This window comes from Amphibalanus amphitrite, unplaced genomic scaffold, assembly GCF_019059575.1.
Source record: "Amphibalanus amphitrite isolate SeventyFive unplaced genomic scaffold, NRLGWU_Aamphi_draft 002314F_arrow, whole genome shotgun sequence".
In the NCBI taxonomy this organism is placed as follows: Eukaryota; Metazoa; Arthropoda; class Thecostraca; order Balanomorpha; family Balanidae; genus Amphibalanus; species Amphibalanus amphitrite.
Genome location: NW_024883786.1, coordinates 244 through 21,571, shown reverse-complemented (window position 1 = coordinate 21,571; position 21,328 = coordinate 244). Strand labels below are relative to the sequence as shown.

Below are 21,328 nucleotides of genomic sequence, written 5' to 3'. Positions count from 1 at the left end.
GGGTAGGGTAGGGTAGGGTAGGGTAAGTGTGGTGATAAGGGTAGGGTTAGGGTAGTGAAAGGGTTGGGTTAGGTAGGGTAAGGGTAGTGTAAGTGGTTGGGTAGGGTAGGGTAGGGTAAGGGGTATGGGTAGGGTAGGGTAGGGTAGTGTTAGAGATTAGGGGAGGTAGGGTAGTGTAAGGGTGGGGTAAGGGTAGGGTAGGGTAGGGTAGGGTTAGGTAGAGAGATAGGGTAGGGTAGGTAGTGGGAGGTAGGGTAGGGTAGGGTAGGGTAGTGTAAGGGTAGGGGAGGGTAGGTGTAGGGTATGGTAGGGGAGGGCAGGGTTGGGGAGTGGTAGGGCAGGGTAGGGGTAGGGAAGTGTAGGGGTTAAGGGTAGGTAGGGGTAGGGTAGGTTAGGGTAGTGTAGGGGTAGTGTATGGGTAATGGGTAGGGTAGGGTAGGGTAGTGGTAAGGGTAGGTGTAGGGTAGGGAGGGTGGGGTAGGGTAGGTAGGTAGGGGTAGGGAGGTAGGGTAGGGTAGGGTAGGGTGGGGTAGGGTAGGGTAGGGGTAGGGGTAGGATAGGGTAGGGTAGTGTAGGGGTAGGGTAAGGTAGGGGTAGGGTTAGGGTAGGGTAAGGTAGGGTAGGGTATGGTAGTGTAGGGTAGGGTAGGGTAGGGGTAGGGTAGGGTAGTGTGGTAGGGTAGGGTAGGGTAGGGTAGTGTAGGGGTAGGGTAGGGTAGTGTAGGGGTAGGGTAGGGTAGGGTAGGGTAGGATAGGGTAGGGTAGTGTATGGGTAGGGTAGGGTAGAGTAGGGTAGGGTAGGGTAGGGTAGGGTAGGGTAGGGTAGGGTAGGGTTGGGTAGTGTAAGGGTAGGGTAGGGTAGGGTAGGGGTAGGGTAGGTTAGTGTAGGAGTAGGGTAGGGTAGGGTAGGGTAGGGTAGGGTAGTGTAGGAGTAGGGTAGGGTAGGGTAGGGTAGGGTAGGGTAGGGGTAGGGTAGGGTAGGGTAGTGTAGGAGTAGGGTAGAGTAGTAGGGTAGGGTAGGGTAGGGTAGGGTAGGGGTAGGGGTAAGGTAGGGGTAGGGTTGAGTTCAAAAAGGGCCCAACATACAAACAACTGAACACCCCGCAACTATCACCATCCCTTACAGTTCAATTAAAAACAGCTACCCAAATCTACCCAAATAATACAGCTAAAAATACAAGTCAATCACCCAAACTAATGCACCCGTAACATAACATAAATCAAAACATACAGTTATCGCGTAAACCTGTACCTCTAGTCTACTATTATAAATCTTAAAAAGTCCGCCGCCGCCGCCGTCGGGGTTACGCAGTCGGTGTTACTCCCAAAAACGCTTATTGCGGCGCCGTCGATTGACGCAGGAGGGTGAAATTTTCACGACTCGTGGGTCACGTAATTCAACAGGTCGTATTAAATTTTGGGCACGATGCGGCCAGGGGTGCACCCGTGGCGCGTGCTCATGTGCGCCATAGGGTTAGCATTAGAATCGCGACCGGCGCCGAGCAGAGGGCACGTGCTTTAGGCTCAGTTGTTCGCTTAAAAAACTGAGTGAAAAGCATCAGAGCCGGCAGGTCGTTGACCTTTGACAACGAAGGCCGACACAGGGCACCGCTCGCCAAGGGGATTCGCCAGTAAATACAATTAATTTGCTTTTGCAATATCTCAGCCGTTTCTGGGATGATTTAGCTGAAACTTGGACTGTCGGTGGTAGTGTAGTTTAGGGTAGGGTAGGGTAGGTAGGGTAGTTGTAGGGTAGGGTAGGGTAGGGTAGGGTAGGGTAGGGGTAGGGTAGGGTAGGGTAGGGGTAGGTTAGGGTAGGTTAGGGTTGGTTAACCCGCGCCGTGCTGGGGGGGGCGTTTTTACGCCCCCCCTCAGGTTTTTCGCGAATATCTCAAAAACGGCGGCGCGCAGCGCCGCCGTTTTTTGTACACGTGTTCCTACATCATTTCCGCACATGTTGTGAAAATTTCAGACCTAGGCCGTTCAAGGTCAGGTCACCAGGTCACGTCAAGTGACCTTACCTCAGAAAAAGTTCAAAGGCTCGCTATAGCTACACCGACTGAACGATCACTTTGAAACTTTCAGCGATTGATATGAGTAACAGTATGTATAAAATGTATATCTCGGATTTTTGATATCTGTGACCTAAGGTCAGGTCAATTTTGCGACCTCTCCATTATAAGTCAATGGGAGAAAATTGAAATGCGCCTCTTTTGGACGAATATCGTTCAAAACGCTCTCAAACATCGGTTCATAGGTAAACATGACACACTGAATAGGAAAAATGCACCTGTGACCCCTCTGTGTGCCCCTGAGGTCATCTCAGGTCATGAACGGTCGCCAGCAGTTTTTTGGCTATAACTTTTGATAGAGACGTGCTAGAGCGGTGAAAACACGTCAGATGTGTTCAGCTCGACGATACGGATCGACTGATATGCAACATGACCCTTTTCGGTCAGGTCATGACCTTGACCTGAGGTCAAATTTTCATAATGACCTTTCAAGGGCAACAAATAGTTCATTCGACGCGTCTCGACGAGAGGAACACGATGCTGGCAAAAGTAATGTCATGGCGCTTATGAGTCAAAAGTTATTGACGAAAAAACGTTTTTCGTAAAAACGGCTATTTTTGGAGTTTTTGCCCTCTGGAGGCTAAACCGTTGACCTGAGGTCAAATCTGAGAACATTACTCAGAAAGGTCTGTAAAAGGGCTATCGAATGCGCTTTTCCGCGGCGCTGTAGCTCTATCGGTTCCCGAGATAGCCGTTGGCAGTTTCCAAAATGTTGAAATAGTCAACATTTTACCTTTGGTGACCTCTGGTGACCTGACCTTTGACCTGACCCAAAAAATGACCGAAGTGTTTTCGTCCTTATTTTTGACGCTCTTTCGATTGCCGCTTACCGCGTGTCGCTACGTGGCCCAGGAGCCGAGTTAGACGGGGGGCGTGAAAACGCCCCCCAGCACTCGGCGGAAAGTTCAGGCCACCAGCACGGCGCGGGTTAAGGTAGTGTAGGGTAGGGTAGGGTAAGGGTAAGGGTAGGGTAGGGTAGGGTAGGGTAGGGTAGGGTAATGTAAGGATAGGGTAGGGTAAGGTAGGGTAGGGTAGGGTAGTAGGGTAGGGTAGGGACTAGGGTAGGTAGGGTATGGTAGGGTTGGGTAGGGTAGGGTAGGATAGTAGGGTAGGGTATGGTAGGGTAGGGTAGGGTATGATAGGGTAGGGTAGGATAGGGTAGGGTAGGCTAGTGTTAGGTAGGGTAGGTTAGGGTAGGGTAGTAGGGTAGGGTAGGGTAGTATAGGGTAGGTTAGGGTAGTAGGGTAAGGTATGGTAGTGTAAAGGTAGGGTAGGATTGGGTAGGGTAGTGTAAGGATAGGGTAGGATAGGGTAGTAGGGTAGGGACTAGGGTAGGTAGGGTAGGGTAGGGTAGGGTAGGGTAGGGTAGTAGGGTAGGATATGGTAGGGTAGGGTAGGGTAGGGTAGGGTAGGGTAGGGTAGGGTAGATTTAGGTAGGGTAGGCTAGGGTAGGGTAGGGTAGTAGAGTAGGGTAGGGTAGGGTAGGGTAGGGTAGGGTAGGGTAGGGTAGGGTAGGGTAGGGTAGGGTAGGGTAGGGTAGGGTAGGGTAGAGTAGGGTAGGGTATAGGGTAGGGTAGGGTAGGGTAGGGTAGGGGTAGGGTAGGGGTAGGGTTGAGTTCAAAAAGGGCCCAACATACAAAATACTTGAAGCAACTATCACTATCCCTTACAGTTCAATTAAAAACAACTACCCAAATCTACCCAAATAATACAGCTAGAAATACAAGTCAATCACTCAAACTAATGCACCCGTAACATAACATAAATCAAAACATACAGTTATCGCGTAAACCTGTACCTCTAGTCTATATTATAAATCCTAAAAAGTCCGCCGTCGGGGTTACGCCCAAAAACGCTCATTGCAAAGCCGTCGATTGACGCAGGGGGGTGAAATTTTCACGGCTCGTGGGTCACGTCATTCAACAGGTCGTATTAAATTTTGGGCACGATGCGGCCAGGGGTGCGCCCGTGGCGCGTGCTCACGTGGTGTGCCATAGGGTTTACACTAGAATCGGCAACAGGCTATTGCTCGGGAACGGTAAGGGCTACGGGGGTGAAATTTTCGCTGTAAGTCGGACGCGTGCACTCAATTGTCGTATTAAATTTTCGAGGGTGTGGGTTCAGCGGTGTGCACGTGGTGCGGCCGCGACCGGTGCCGAGCAGAAGGCACGTGCTTTAGGCTCAGTTGTTCGCTTGCCAAACTGAGTGGAAATAATCAGAGCCGGCAGGTCATTGACCTTTGAAAACGAAGGCCGACACAAGGCACCGCTCGCCAAGGAGATTCGCCAGTAAATACAAATTAATTTGATTTTGCAATATCTCAGCCGTTTCTGGGCCGATTTAGCTGAAAGTTGGACTGTCGGTGGTAGTGTAGGGTAGTGTAGTGTAGGGTAGGGTAGGGTAGGGTAGGGTAGGGTAGTGTTGGGTAGGGTAGGGGTAGGGTAGGGTAGGGTAGGGTAGGGTAGTGTAAGGGTAGGGTAGGGTAGGGTAGGGGGTAGGGTAGGGTAGTGTAGTGTAGTGTAGGGTAGGGTAGTGTAGGGGTAGGGGTAGGGTAGGGTAGGTTAGGGTAGTGTAGGGTAGGGTAGGGTAGGGTAGGGTGAGGTTAGGGCAGGGTAGTGTAAGGGTAGGGTAGGGTAGGGACTAGGGTAGGGTAGGGTAGGGTAGGGACTAGGGTAGGGTAGGGTAGGGTAGGGACTAGGGTAGGGTAGGGTAGGGTAGGGTAGTAGGGTAGGGTATGGTAGGGCAGGGTAGGGTAGGGTAGGGTAGGGTAGTAGGGTAGGGTATGGTAGGGCAGGGTAGGGTAGTGTAGGGTAGAGTTAGGTAGGGTAGAGTTAGGTAGGGTAGGGTAGGATAGGGTAGGGTAGGGTAGGGTAGTAGGGTAGGGTAGGGTAGGTAGGGGGTAGGGTAGGATAGGGTAGGGTAGGGGTAGGGTAGAGGTAGGGTAGGGGTAGGGTTGAGTTCAAAAAGGGCCCAACATACAAAACACTGGAACACCCCGCAACTTTCACCATCCCTTACAGTTCAATTAAAAACAGCTACCCAAATCCACCCAAATAATACAGCTAAAAATACAAGTCAGTCACCCAAACTAATGCACCCGTAACATAATATAAATCAAAACATACAGTTATCGCGTAAACCTGTACCTCTAGTATGGTTGCTAAATTCGAATTCAGCTCCAAAAACTGGTCTAGTAACATGTAAAACTCGAAAAAGTGAACCGAGGTCATCAAAGGTCAATGACCTGACCTGACCTTCAGGTGACCTTGACACCCACCCTTATGCATGGGGGCAACATCATATCACATGTTTGAACGCTTGAAACCACGAAAAGACTGCAAACGCGCGGCTAATGCGAGCCGACATACGCCGAATCGCGATTCCGGCCAAACATGGTCTCGAAAAGTAGGTCACAGGTCAAAGATCATTCGGGTCAGGGTCATGAAATTTTCAGGGTTGGTGTAAAATTGATGAACGCGAGGGTACTGAAAGTTTCGTCGCGATCGGCCGCTTTTTACGCGAGTTATTTGCGAAAAACCATGGGGGGGTCCATTCGACCCCCCCCCCCTATACGGGCGAGGGTTAAAAAGCAAAACCAACCACTGTTTTACTGGAGAGCCGTACACGCGCACGCGCACGCACATACACTGACCATGAGGAGGACAGTGGAGAGTTGCAGCAGGAACTGTGACGTCACGTCGTCGCTGGTGCACGGCGCCTCTGTGTCGAAGAAGTTGACGGGCCAGGCGTCGATGTGCACCGGCTCCCGCCGTTTCCTGAAGATGTCACAGTGCAGAAGAGCGCCGTCACCAAACAAGATCACAAATCAACCTCGTAGTACCCAGTTTACAATGCCAACAGTTTCGTTAACCGATGCTCGTTTGCTAAGTGTAAAATTCCAACACCAGGGGCACAGCGTGTGACTGTCGGCTAATACCGAGAGGTGCCGCTGACGCTCGACTAGGGTTCGAGCCGGGAGAGTCTGCCAGCCAGCAGCGCCCGCTACTCACAGCCGGGCCGCCAGCTCCTTCTTGTTGAAGTTGTGGAAGTTGCGACAGAGGCAGACGTTTTTGTCCATCTTGATGAGGTCCCGGACCATCTGGACGTACTCGTCGGCGGACAGCTGCCCGTCCTGGTCGGCGCCAGTGCGCAGTCGGTCCGGGTGGAACGCCGAGTCGGCGGCTGACTGGAGGTCCGACATGCGCAGCACGTCCAGCTCCCGGCTACTGCCGCGCACCGACACACACCGACAGCGTGAGTGGGGACACACACGGACACACACACCGACAGCGTGAGTGGGGACACACACGGACACACACCGACAGCGTGAGTGGGGACACACACGGACACACACCGACAGCGTGAGTGGGGACACACACGGACACACACACCGACAGCGTGGGTGGGGACACACACGGACACACACCGACAGCGTGAGTGGGGACATACACGGACACACACCGACAGCGTGAGTGGGGACAAACACGGACACACACACCGACAGCGTGAGTGGGGACACACACGGACACACACCGACAGCGTGAGTGGGGACACACACGGACACACACACCGACAGCGTGGGTGGGGACACACACGGACACACACCGACAGCGTGAGTGGGGACACACGGACACACACCGACAGCGTGAGTGGGGACACACACGGACACACACCGACAGCGTGAGTGGGGACACACACGGACACACACCGACAGCGTGAGTGGGGACACACACGGACACACACCGACAGCGTGAGTGGGGACACACACGGACACACACCGACAGCGTGAGTGGGGACAAACACGGACACACACCGACAGCGTGAGTGGGGACACACACGGACACACACCGACAGCGTGAGTGGGGACACACACGGACACACACACCGACAGCGTGGGTGGGGACACACACGGACACACACCGACAGCGTGAGTGGGGACACACACGGACACACACCGACAGCGTGAGTGGGGACACACACGGACACACACCGACAGCGTGAGTGGGGACACACACGGACACACACCGACAGCGTGAGTGGGGACACACACGGACACACACCGACAGCGTGAGTGGGGACACACACGGACACACACCGACAGCGTGAGTGGGGACAAACACGGACACACACCGACAGCGTGAGTGGGGACACACACGGACACACACCGACAGCGTGAGTGGGGACACACATGGACACACACCGACAGCGTGAGTGGGGACAAACACGGACACACACCGACAGCGTGAGTGGGGACACGGCTGTATCGGGCAAACGGCCGGCCGGACCACTACACTGGCCGGTCCGCTGTAGCCCGTCCATAACTACTAGTAGGATTGTAGCAGGGGCGTCGCCGACGGGGGGGGGGGGGGGTCGCAGGGGTCGCGACCCCCCACTCATGAGAACCGGGAGGGGGGTCGACCCCCCACTTTTGACGATGCTGAGTATGCCTGTTTGAGCTATCTTGTCAGTGAAGTTGGCGTCAGTAACATCACCAAATACAACGTCAGATTCAAAATCGCTTCAAGAGCTCCCTAGTCCGTGGAACATCAGCATGACAATATATTAAAGTAGTCACTATTCTAGTCCCTTTTTATCCCTCAAAGGAGTGGGCGCGCCAAAACTGACCCAATCGTTCGTCTGAACTCTGATTGTCAAAATAATGGTTGCAGTCGATTCGTCGGATGACGTATCAGCAACTACGAGGTACCTACCTAGCCTCAGCCCTGGCTAGTGGCTACCGTCCGACCTGCCTGCATAGGGGGAAGGGGGTCAGATAGTGGACCCCTCTCGGGCTTTCCCAATAAGACGCGCAAAAGGAGCATATTGCAACGAAACTTCCAGTGACCTCGAGTTAACCCACGAGCCGCTGGGGGGGGGGGCATAAAGTTGCCCCCCCCCTTTACGTTTTGTGAAATATCTCCGAAACCTGATGAGCTACGAACGTGAAACTTGACATAGCTTCAAGTGAATACCTAGGCAATGTTTGAGGAAAGTTTGGTGGTTGTAGCACCTAAGATGACGTCACAGTGACGTCATAAAGTTTTGTCGTTTTCCGATATGGACCGTTTCTGATGACGCTGAGCATGAAACTCAACTGTAAATGAACTAGACAGCACCTGCTGTCATCCTAAAACATCTAACTACACTTCCATCTAGTTTCTGACCAATAATCGACCCTTTATATTCGGTCCCATATATCTGATGTATCGTGAGGGATATGAGAGTCGCAAATCTATAATTTCACTTATGACGTCACTGTGACGCCATTTCAAATGGGATCGACACCACATTTGGACACAACCTCGGCTAGGTATTCAGGAAGACGTGTGCAAAGTTTCGCTTCTCTATCTCTTCGCGTTGCGACGATATCGTCGCAGAAGTAAGGGGGGGCAACTATATGCCCCCCCAGCGGCCGGCGGGTGGCGCGGAGGCCCAGCGGCCGCCGGGTTAATCAATTTTACACCTACCCTAAAATTTATTGGACCTGATTCGAATATAGATAACCTTTTTTATAAATTTAGTCCGAATCTTTTGATGGGAAGGATTCACAAGGACAGAGCCACCGCTAAGCGAAGCTTGGTTCACTTTTTCGAGTTTTATTTGCTTCCACTTACACTTGTACATAGTTTTTGGAGCTGATTTCGAGTTAAGCGCCCGTTTGAACATAAGAAGTAGGTTTGATAAATGGTGGTTATGTAGCATGTTACGAAGCTATCGGTGGTGATTGTCACCTACTCTAGATGGCCGGCAGGAATCCTGTTGGTCGGCCTGACCTGACCCGACCCGATCTACCCCAAATGCATGGAGTCATCATCGTTGTTCAAAACTAACATCGAAACCGTACTCGAGACCCCGATATCAGCTATGGCTCACAAAGTTCTAGCAGGTCCCGATTTTCCCTACTTTTGGGCGTTCACGTAAGATGACCCGGCCAAGACCTTGAAATTGGGCATCATCGGCTTTCTCTCATCACGGGCAGCATTCTCGCTTTTCGGCGAAGCTCTACCTCGATCAGGGGCCGAAAGCATACCTTAGCGTTACGTTGGTAAAATCTTTACTTTAACAACGACCCGTAAAACACGAATAAGAGCTACAGCGACACAGAAAGCGTATTCGATAACTTTTTTAAAGCTCTTTCGCCAACTTCGCCTCAGATTTGACTTCGGGTCTATGGCTTGTGTACCACAGAGGCCAAACAGATAAGCGGACGGATTTTGCCGAAACATTTGTTCTGTGACAACCCATGATTCAAAGAATGTGTATGATATTCAAGTTATCACCATTCACCATCGTGTTTGTTTCGTCGAAACGCGTCGCATGGCTTACAATTTGAACTTAAAAACTTACCTATAAAATTTGACATCAGGTAAAGGTCATGTCGATCCTGACCGGAAAAGAACCTGCTGCATATTGATCGATCTGTGTTGCTGAGCTGAACACACTCCAGGCAACCTGTCATCGCTCTACAGCGAATTCGTCAAAAGTTGTCGAAAATGTGTCAGATGACCAAATGACTGACCATTCGAGTCATCACTGGTCGTTAGCTGCACCTGTCCCTAAAGAGCCGAGGTGCCATGGCTACAAAAGTATCTAGCTTTTTAGCATATTCGTTCAAAACAGAGGACATTCGTGCTTCATCCCATATCTTATCATGATGATTGGTGAGGTCACATATTTGACCTGACTTCACTTCTCAGATGTAGAATCCTAGAGTCATTGAATCCCAGAGTCAGAGTCATTGAACTGTTGGCACTTATAATCCCATTCATTACACCAAATTCAGACTTAAAGGAGATAATCTATAGGAATGACAAGATTGCAGTTTTTAGAGGCATTAAAACTGAACTTGACATGACATTGTGACCTGACTTCAGGTGACCTGTGCTTGATTTTTATTCCCGATGCCAAATTGATATACAATAAGATATACCGCCGCTGCGCGCCGAGGTTTTTCTCAACACACGACGAAAACCGGGAGTGTGGCTAAAAACACCCCTACCCATCAAGTCGAAGACCGGGAGCCCGACCCCTCCCCCCCCACTCAAAAATCCGTGGCGACGCCCCTCGATTGTAGGCTCTAACCACTACACTGGCCGGTCCGCTGTAGCCCGTCCACAACTACATAGTAGGACGGTGTCCTTGTGGGCCCTTAGAACCACTGGTGTAGGGCTCTCAGAGGTGCCGGTTGTGAACCCTCAGAGGCACTGCTGAGGGCCCTCACGGTCTCCGTTATGGGATCCTCAGAAGCCGGCGTAGACCCTGACGGAGATCTTAGTGTGGCTACTTATGGCCCTTTCACACGTAGCAACTTTTCAGTCGCCGGCGACAGCAGCAGTCGCCGGCGACCGCCAGCGACCGCCAGCCAACGATCGTGTGTGACGTAGGTATGACGTAAGCAAGTCGGTGGCGATCGCCGGGCCACGGCCGGGCAATCGCCAGCAACTGGTGACGTCAGATCCGCGTCACAGGCCAGTCGCCGGCGACTCTTCTCGAGCAGCGGACGCCGCCATGACAGTTTTGTCCTTGGTGAGTGGTTTAGGTGATTTGTGATGCATTTTTTTCCTAAATTGGTTGGTGTGGCTACCTTAAATTTGTTGCACAGTAGCATAGGGATTATTATCTTGTAGTTTGCTTGTCGTGAAGCTGTTGTGACTTGAATTTAAGCTTGATTCGACAATATTGGAGGGTTTATGTCATTTGTGGCGCACTTGCCCATGATCACCCATGATTTTTATTTGTGATAGGTAAATATGTATTTTTTCATCAAAATTGAATATTTCAATGACATTGAAATTGACACTAGTTTCATGAGGTAATGAAAACTTGCTTGTTGTGTCACAAGAACATTGTTTACATTCAGTATCAGTGCCCTTGAGGACAAAGTGCCTACCCATCAGTCAGCTATTTGCCTACCTATTCGTGCGACACAAGGAAATATTTGATAGCAACAAAATATTATATTGCTGCTCATTAATTAGCATGATCAAAATCAAACAGGTAGCTTTGCAATTTTGTTATTGTTTCTGCTGGAGTTTTCCTTGGTATCATGGATAAACAACCCAGGCCAAACTTAATCCGCATTGGGTTCGCATGTGTGTGCATGCTCACATGGCAAATGATAATCCATGGCTTATTAGTACATAAATAATTGCAGTATGCACGGTAGGTGGTAGGTATGTCATGTATTTTGGCAAGGTATTAGGTGGTATGTATTTTGGCCCTGGAGCTGTTTCCTATTCATTGCAGCAATGCTGCCGGCATGGCTTATGTGTACCATGCGCACACAAGCTCCACCAATGTAAAAATGTCATTTTCACACAAAACTCATAATTGGAGGAAGGTAGAGCAGACCAAGAATAAGCGGGCATTTGCTGCAGTGTGGAAAAAAGTCACTAGAGGCTTGATACTTTTTTTACATACAGCAGCCTGGAGATGTCCACAGAGGCATGCCTGAGGATGTCCACAGAGGTGGATCCAGGCAATAGTTTTTACAATCTTCTCCCCTTGTGCCCGCTGTGTGTTGTGCCGACTGCTTGTCCCCCTTCTGGTGGTGCCTAGACTTGCCTCTGCATATCTCCCCAGGCTGCTGCATAATGTCTAAAAAAACCTCAAGCCTCTAGTGACACTTATCACTCCAGTCTCTACAGCATATGCCCACTCATGCTACAGCTGCCTTAACAATACCAAAATTAGTAACAATGGTCTCATAACCATATTCAGTAGGAAATGAATTACCTAGAAAATTATATTAAAAAATACACTTGCTTTCAAAAAGAATGAGCACTGCCTTAAAATGCTAGGTGTGAAATAATGCTAGGTTTCTGAACCACAAATTCCAATTCTGTGTCACTGAATACTGATTGCCAATTGTGCAAGACAAAAAGCGTCAACAATGCTACATCAAGGATAATGATTTTAAGATAGTTCTCATTTTAGCCTGAAGTGTAAAAACCAAACCTAACCTGATTTGGGTATTTGGGTAAACCAAGCCTAACCTGATTTGGGTATTTGGGTAGTTTTTATGATGCTAAGCAATAGCCTATTCCAGGCTTCCTAATTTGCAGAGCTTTTGGTTAAAAAATGATTTTTAAAAATGTTTTTTGAAGTATGTTCTGACATGTCCGCCCTCTGTGCCTGGCAGACAAGTCACAGCGTTACCTGATGAGTCAAGAGGTTCTGTACCTGATGTACCTGATCAAGAGTACCTGATGATTCTGCAACACCACTGATGGCCAACTCGACGGCATTGCTGACCCGAAAAGGAGTCTAGCAGCTGAATGTTCAACTTCTGCCACTGCACTGTTGACTCTGCCTAGAGACAGCATCTGCACCACGGCCCACAGACGATCTTCCGTGGGATGGTGTGCTGCGCACCAGTCACCACACTGACGGCGTTCACCTGTGTGCTGCACAACTTTCTGTGAGGTCAGGAGATCGACACTGACGGCCCCGGACGGTGTGCTCTGATTGCGCCGAGTGTGCTCCCTCGTGTCCGGGCCTTGATGCCAATACCGCACGCGAGGCGGCGCGCGTCCGCCAAGCCCTCACATACTGCGTCCAAGGTGCAGGTGGTGTTCGGTGACAGTGTGCAGCTTCTGCCGGCCCCGTGGACGGCACCGCGTGTGACCATGGCATGTGCATTCGATTTTCTGACATAAGTGCAGTGAATTCATTTGTCATTTTGCTTCTGAATGCTGTCGCCGCTCGGTAGGGTCGATTCTGCCAGAGTAAAGAGGTCGCCACGATCGGCGCCGGTGGGGCAATGAGCAAGGCACTCAGCAATCAGCTGCCGGGAGGTGGCGGCGGCGGCGGCGGCTGACGACTCGGGCCTCGAAAATCCTGTCGTGTGCGTTGCTGGCTATTATGCGTTGTTGGTGTGCGCTGTTTTGCAAGGCCTTTGGAGCGGCATGTCGAGTTTTGAGTTTTGGACGAAGGAGCCTTGGTGTTTTGTTGGTCTATTTTCGATAAAAACGGTCATGAAGAGTGAGCTGTGTCCAGGCTGATTTTAAGATTTCTGTCACAGTATTGTCACCTTTGACCTAGACTTGTGTCTTCTTGGGTATCGGCATATTGTGCCACCGTCCCTGCCCCGTGTCCGCGCGTGCTGCATTTTTATGTGGTCGCGCGTATGGTGTCATATACTGTCACCTCGCCATGTTTAGTGATATCCACTGTGTGGAAAAATGCATTTTGTTATAGGGGGGGGGGGTACACTTGTGTTCCCCAATCCAGCGCTTTAGATAATACAGCATCTGTTTTTGACATAATGAAAGCCTGTGTTTTATGTGGGCGGTAGGCTTCGCCGTTCCTCAGGTCCGTTTCTGGCATTTGAATTTCTGCTACATTTCTAGAATGCCTTTTTTCTGTTTTTTCACATACAAAGCACGGTCCAAATGTGTGACCACAAATCACTGTGATTGTCCCATGCTTACCACCAACCATTCCTTCAATGCTAATGTCGTTACAGCGAAGTATTCATTTATTGAGAACAGGGTTGTAGTTGAATAAACAAGACAGGTGAGCAAAATCTGCAGCACTCGTAGTCTTGGCTGATGCGTTAGGAAAAATGGAGGAACTGCAAGTACACATCACTTTTCAGTTTTATGCTTGAGTGCATTGAATTTCAATGTAGAAGAATCGCAGTTTGATTGTATTTTCATTGATATTATGTATTGTTTCAATAATAGATCTAATAAATATTATTCCAATATTACCTAGACGGTAGTTATCATCCTGCAAAACATGTCCAAATATTTAGTACCTTGAATAATGCAGTAAAATAAGCTGCGCCGCTGCATGTATCAGCAGCGCAATATCTGGTGCCAACTCAAGGTCAAGCGGGTCACGTGACAGTTGAGCGGCGGCTGGCTAGAACAGTCGCCGGCGACTTCAAAATGTTGGAAAAATTGAACTTTCTCGGCAACGCCGACAACTCTCCAATGATTGGCTGACACGACTGCTACGTCACACCGGCGACTGGTCAGCTGATATCGACAACTGCGGAGTTGCCGGCGACTGACCCCGGTCGCTGGCGATCGCCGGCGACTGACCCCGGTCGCTGGCGATCGCCGGCGACAGTTGCCGTCGCCGGCGACCGGAAAAGTTGCTACGTGTGAAAGGGCCATTAGGGGTCCATGAGGTGCTCTTACGAGATCTGTGAGGCCTTCCTCAGTCGAAATATAGTCAGCCTAGACCCTCAGAGGCGAATTGGTGCCGAAGGGCCCTTTGTGGCCGGGTGGGCTCTCAGAAGCACCAGTGAGGGCCTCAGTCTCACAGTCGTCGTAATGGGGCCGTCAGAGAAATTGGTGTGAGGCCATTACAGGTTAGTGTAAGGCCCTAGATATGGCCCCTCTTGGGCCGGTAAGGACTCTCAGAGGCAGGCAAGGGGCCACCAGAGGCCGGTAAAGGGCCCTCAGCGCCTTCAGAAGCCGGAGTTTAACCGCACACATTTTTTGTATTGAAACACGAGCGTCAGCTGCGCCGCGCTTGAGCGCTGCCATATCGTGGCATAATTTTTCGGTATGTAGTTGTAAGCTCTCAATTCTAGTTGTTTTCTAGTTGATCTAGTATAATTATAGTATATACTGAAAACTTTGGAGGACCGTAAAGTGGGGCTATTTGAGACAGTGGGGCTATTTGAGACAGTAAGGTAGTGGATTGGTAAAATCGCTGAAAAATGAAAACCGTTTGATGTTTTTTTCGTCATTTTTGCTTAGGCTGACGTGGAATTGATCAGTGAATGCTCTGAATAACCTTTTTGTAAATTTCGAAAAGTTATGAAAGACATTTGGGCTTTGGCATAAAATACGAAATACAGAAACACACACAATTTAAGTTGTTCGAAAAGGACCCCTACCTGCATTATGACAAAGTTGAAGTTTTAATAGCTTCGCCACTGGATCTATCGTTACTACCTTTTTACTTATAGACTAAGCACATTTTTCATGAAAATATTACATAGTTAATGGTACTGCCGATTGCGTAACCCATTGTCTCAGAATCCCGATGATTCCCACCTGGTCAAACCTCAACGGATATGCCAAATAGCTGATTATAATGGTGATACGATGCACCCGAGAAGACTTACCGCCATCTACCTGAAGTGCATCGAACGTTCGACATAAGCAACACCGGTGAATCGGTCGTGGTCATAAACGTGCAGTGGGTTCATGGTACGTACTTTTAGCAGCAAGCAATATTTACATGTTCGTAGTGTAACATAATGTCCCTTTAGCTGGTGACAAAACTATTCTGATGAATATGTGCTTAAAATGTGCTTCATCAGTCACTGACTCAGTTGACAATCAACATATGTCTACCTTGGTTGACCAAAAAACACCATTGAAGGTTACTTAACACATGAACGTACTGTTAGATGAGCCTATCCAAGTACTTGATGTGGTAGGGTAGGGCCAATTGATACAGCATGCAGCGATCGAGGAAAATCGGCATAAAATCAAAAACGTTTAACATTTTTTTTTTGCTATTTCTTCGCATGGAGATGTACAATGGAACAAGCAATCATGCAGACCATTCACTTTAATGTTTTGGGAAACCTTTTGCCCTGTATGATTCATTACGGTGTGCTTCATAAGGTAGCAAGCCTGTCTCAAATAGCCCCATCGACTTTCGGTATATCTGTTTTCACGTCACCAGGGCTATATACAAAAACTTACTTTTAAAATTTTACTGTCGTTGACTTTAAAAAGTCCTTGATGAACATCCTGTCCTTTTGAAAGTTTAGGGTCACATCATATTATGATAACCTTAGCATATAGTGATGCAATTTTATACCCTACCGAAATGAAGTGTCCTACAAAAAAAGGAAAAAAATGAATAAAGGACATGTAGCAGTCTCTGCTCAACAATTTTTGCCAAAATGATCAAAATTTAATTTCCAATTGCATGGCGTTTAAAAAATTGTCTCTAGCGTCACCGATTTTCTTCAATTTCTTTGCAACTAAAACTGTCTCAAATAGCCCCACCTTATCGGGCTATTTGAGACAGGCTTTAACTAAAAAATAGCCTTAATCATTATTACAAGCTGAACCAAAATGCACCTATATGAAAGAGCTCACAGAGAACTACATTTTTGCAATTTACATGCTATAAGAAATTTAAACCGTCTTAAAGGGAGAGGTCAAAAACTGTAAAATCCGTTTCAAATAGCCCCACTTTACGGTACCCGACTCTTAAGTGCCCTGATCAAGGTCATCTATAGAAGGTAAGTCACTCCCCCGCCGACCAATTAGAGACAGATCCTGAGTGACGTCACCCCTGATGCTCGCAAGGGGTACTCCATTCCTTGGCAACGCAAAAATGACTAACTTCATTTAAAGATTATTGATGGCACTCTACACACATACACCGCTCAACCGTTGATGTCAATGGAAAGCTCAATCAATTTTCTAGCGATAAAAAAAGAGCAGCTGTCGCCACGTGTCCTCTGGTATTTCACACGCCAACGACACTTATTTAGCCGGATGATAGACAAGGACTGTAGGAGAGCGATGGGCAGATAAGGATGGTGAGGAAGACGCCAGCCGCTGCCCGATTCCAGCCTCTCGAAGGCGAGACCACTGTAATCGGACAGATCAACCGATACTCCGGCGCCTCGATGGCGAGGTTAGCCGGAGCCGACTGGTCGCACCCCTGTCTGAGCGGAGACCCCGTACCCGAGCCTCGATGGCAAGACCCGGGAACGAGTTTAAGCTCAGTGACTCGTTGGCCAGACACTGTGGCCGCCTCCCTCACACACCCCGGAAGAGGCCGTGTTATAAGACCCGGATGAAAGGAAATGATCGGCCACTCGCACGCTGAGAAGACTCGCTGCGGTTCACTGTCGCGTCCCTTTTGCCACTGGTCCAGCTCCTCTCCACACCATTTAAGATATTTTCACTTGCTGTATTGTGCACCATCACCACACCACAGCCAGCGCACCACACACACCATTTCTGTTTTCTGCCGTCACGGGCTGCAATGAATTGCCGCCGAGTTTCCACAACATGGGAACGCGAGAGTTCAGGCTAAAACTCCGCAAACATCTTCTGGCAAAACAACAAAACGAGTAGCGCGATGTACAAATGTGATGTGAGCTGAGTGTGTGTGTGCGTGAATGTGTGTGTTAGTTGTGCAACTGAATCCCGATGTTCCGTTTTTATGACATGTCAATCATAATAGCCATGTGTTCATGGACCGATTGCACGATGTAAATACATACATACATACATACACACACAGCGGCGAGCACTGCCACACCGAACATCTAGAACGAACTCCCTTAATAACCACGCGCTGACCCGAGGTCACCTCGCCGGCGCCCGAGGGCCAGAGCCCAGCCAGCCAATCACCGGGCTGCTTGCTATGGGGCCAGCTCAGGGCCGGCATAGCCCCAGGCGCCACGTGGTCGGCCGGCCGCCACATGGCCCGCTCGGAGGTCCGGTCGGCCCGGCCTGCAGCCGCCGGTGCTAACATCCCCCCGCACAGTGTTGCACTGCAGGGCAACACTCACGAAAGGTAACCGGCGTGCTGCCGTACACATCGCGTCGCTAACACATATAAACCATTTCACATTCCAACAAATACGATGCTATTTTTTGAAACACCAGCAAGTATAGCATGAAACAGAAGAAATAAAAAAAACACTTCAACTTCGTTAAGCAACGATTAATGATGGGGATCAGTGGTATATCCCCACCGACGCACCAAGGCGACTGGCGACGTCGTCGCTGCTAGACGAATCGTTGCCGCCCAAGCAGAAACCGCCACATCCGAGGAAGCTACCGCCCGTGCTGATGTAGCCGAGGAGGTTGCCGCCGCCGCCCGTGCCGAGGTGGTTGAGGAGGCCACCGACACCTACGCCGAGGCCGCTGCAGCGCTCGCGGAGGCTAATGCCTCCCGCGCTGGAGATGGATAGACGCTGGAGAGCCTCCAGACTCAGAGGACCATAGGTCCTCCAGTGCTTGATAGCGATGTGTCAGGATCGTGTAAACCCCGCTGGTTTATCTCACGGTTGCGGAGATGCCGATGTGTTTTCTCTCCCAGCCCCTCGATGGCGAGGCCACTGGGAGCAGACGGAAGGGTCGATGGTTCGGCCTCTCGTTGGCGAGATGACTGGGCGTCACTTGACTCCGACGCCAGCACGCGTTGCAGGTCAGCTCGTAAATCTCTGCCAGTCTGTTGGCCACGAAGGTCTTGAACCGCCGAGTTTCATTACCAAGGTACTGCTGGATGACCTTGCTGTCCGTCCAGCAGGATGTCACCCGGCAGCTTCGTGATCCCACCGAGGACGGTAGCCACAAGACGCGCTCCAAGAACGGCTGCTTGCAGCTCCAGACGGACAATTGATAGTCGCTTCAGTGGAGCGACTCGGCACTCGCCGATCAGGAAGCGACAGTGGTGTAATCCATCGCTCGAAGTTGTCCTCCAGTATGACACAGCGCCGAACGCACTCTCTGAAGCATCGCAGAACACATGAAGTTGGCGTCGCAGTTTCTCTGGGCCTCTGGGGTTCACGCAGCGTTGTATCACGACTTCGTTCAGCTTCTCTACTTCACTCAGCCATTCAACCATTGGCTCAGCTCAGGTTCGGGTAGTGGCTCGTCCCACTCCAGATGTTTCCACCAGAGTCGCTGCATCATCATCTTGGCTCTCACGGTAACAGGAGCAGCGATCCCCAGATTGTTGACACTTTGCTGAGCACACCACGCTTGGTTGCACTCACTTCTTTGGCTTGGAGACGAAACCCCAATGTGTCCTCGTCTTCCTCCCATGCGATGCCCAGCGTCTTTTCAGCGGTGTGCGAGCTCCTGAGACATAGGCTCGCAGAGGCGCTGGCTCTCTCACTCTGGAACGCCTTTCAGCACAGCGGGGAACTGCTTCTCCACTTCGTGAGGTGAAAACCTCCTCTCTCCAGTGCCTCCTTCACGTCAGCGTACAGCTGTTTGGCGGCGTCTTCCGTCATGCAAGAGAACAGGCAATCATCCATGTAGAACGACTTGGCCAGTTGCTCGGGACTTCTGCTGAGAATCTTGTCTGTCTCCTCCGCTCCATAGTCCAGGAGCGCCTTTCTCAGCACGTAGTTGGCCGTTGCCGGTGATGACTTCGCGCCAAAGATGGCACCTCCATCTGATAGACGTCGGGCTTACGGTGTCGCTCCATATCTCGCCATAGAAAGCTCGAGGCAGGCTGGTCTTCTGTCCGGATCCTCACCCGATGATACATCGCTTGATGTCCGCGGTCACAGCGATCAGACCTTCCCTGAAGAGCATGATCACCCCAGGAAGGCCGTGTAGTAGATCTGGACCTGTGATGAGCTTCGAGTTCAGTGATACACCTTGGTATGTTGCCGCAGCGTCGAAGACGATTCTCAGCTTTCCTGGCTTGTTCGGGTTCACTACTGCGTGCTGTGGCAGATACCAACGCTTCCCCTTCGGCTCGTCCGCTTCTTCTGCTGAGAGCTTCCTTGCGTGACCATCCTTTACATATCCGTCGATGATGGCTTGGTACCTTGTAGCCAGTTCTGGCGGTTTGTCGAGTTTCTCTCAATGGACTGGAGACGTCGGTACGCTTGGTTCCAGTTCTCCGGTAACATCGGTTCATTTTCACCCCACAGAAGTCCAGTTTCATATCTGCCCCCCACCTTCCTGGTCTGCTGATCCAAGATTCGCATAGCTCTGAGATCTTCTTGAGATCGTGCATCAGAGCTGTTGATCATGGTGCCGAGGGCCTCGGTCGTCCACCAGTCTTGGACCAACTCTTGCAGACCCTCCAGAGCGTCTTCGGGAGCACGTCGACGCACGAACATGACTTGCCGCATTGTGCTTGGAATCAGGGTGGATATCGATCCCGTCAGGGTCCAGCCAAAGTCTGTCCGGATAGCGACGGGCATTCCGGGGCTCCCACCCTGACCTCTCGCTGCAACACAGCTTCCAGAATGTTGGCACCAAGTAGAAGCTCGACGTGTGCGCCGTTGTACTGCTGTAGGTCCAGGTCCTGCAAATGCTTCCAGCTGCGAAGCTGCTTGCTACTCATGCTGGGTGGGGCCACGTTCAGCCTTGGCACAGACCACACCTCGGGCACGACGATTCGATTCTGCTGGTCGCTGTGCTCTGATGAACTCGAAGAGGACTGACAGTCAGCTGAACTCGAAGAGACGACTGTCTGGTACCGTTTCCTTCGATGTTCTGTAGCTGCAGATTCTCTTGGACTCCTGGGACCCCAATCTCTTCCAAGACATCTTCACAGCAGAGTGATGTCTGCGCTCCCGGGTCCAGCAGTGCCACTCCGTCTCTCTCCCCGTTTGGGCCGTGAATCCGCACCGGCACAACTGCAGCAGTGTGTCTGTCGTCTCTGTGAGAGCCGTGCCGACGATGCGACTTCCTCCCTGTGCCTCTGTTTTTGGTTCTGTTTGGTTTTCTTCATTACCAGGGAGGCTTCTGTTCATGATGAGTCGGTGATGAGATGCATTACATCCATTCAAGTTGCATCGCCTTGCAGAACGGCAATCCCTAATGAAGTGACCCTTACTGATTATTTAGGGACATATTTGTGTCATGAGGTTATCGGTGGAGCCAACAAATAACTAAATGCACATACTTTTATTATTACTTTTAAAAGTAAGTGCATTTAGTTATTTGTTGGCTCCACCGATAACCTCATAACACGAAGTGACCCTTGTTGTTCAGGCAGCCCCAACACAGTCGCTCCTTGCTCACTACGAACAGCCTTTCCTCCACCGTCTTCGACTTGAACTCCGTGCAGTCCTGAAGCTTGTGCTGTTCCTTGCACAGGACACAGAACCAGCGACGTCGGTTGTTTTCCGTCTGGGAAGACGTAGCCGACGTAGTCAGAGTTGTTCTTCGCGCCGAGGTCCCGTGCACTTGCGGATGGCCCTTTTCTTTCTGGATCGCGGTTGTGGTTGGCCGAGTTTCTCAAGATAGCAGTCTCTGTCTCCAGCCACTTGCTGAAGATCTCCAGATCGGGATGCTTTGGATGCATCTGATGCACTTCTCGTCCCCATTGGTAGGACAACTCCGCAGGAAGCTTCAATACCACTCGACGCAGGTTCTCGATGGCTCTCAGATCATGTAGTGATTCAGGAGCGCGCAGCGTCAGCACAGTGTTACTGACAGCCGAACTGAACCTCTCCACTGAGGCGATGTGTTGATTGAAGGAGCTGGTGTCGTGAACATGGAGCTGAGATATGCTTGGCTGATGTCACCTTCTCGACCAAAACGCTCGTGCAGCCTTGCCAAC

The 21,328-nt window shown here is 50.5% G+C and overlaps 1 protein-coding gene across 1 annotated transcript; it reads right to left on the bottom strand.

Moving 5' to 3' along the window:
• Window positions 1-5,020: 5,020 nt before the first annotated feature.
• Window positions 5,021-20,895, bottom strand: LOC122376795 (the record flags this gene model as incomplete). Its single annotated transcript, XM_043356740.1, has 4 exons — window positions 5,021-5,847; window positions 6,082-6,297; window positions 19,009-19,198; window positions 20,769-20,895. Coding segments are annotated over 4 exons (702 nt in total), but the record flags the coding sequence as incomplete, so codon positions are not given.
• Window positions 20,896-21,328: the final 433 nt, after the last annotated feature.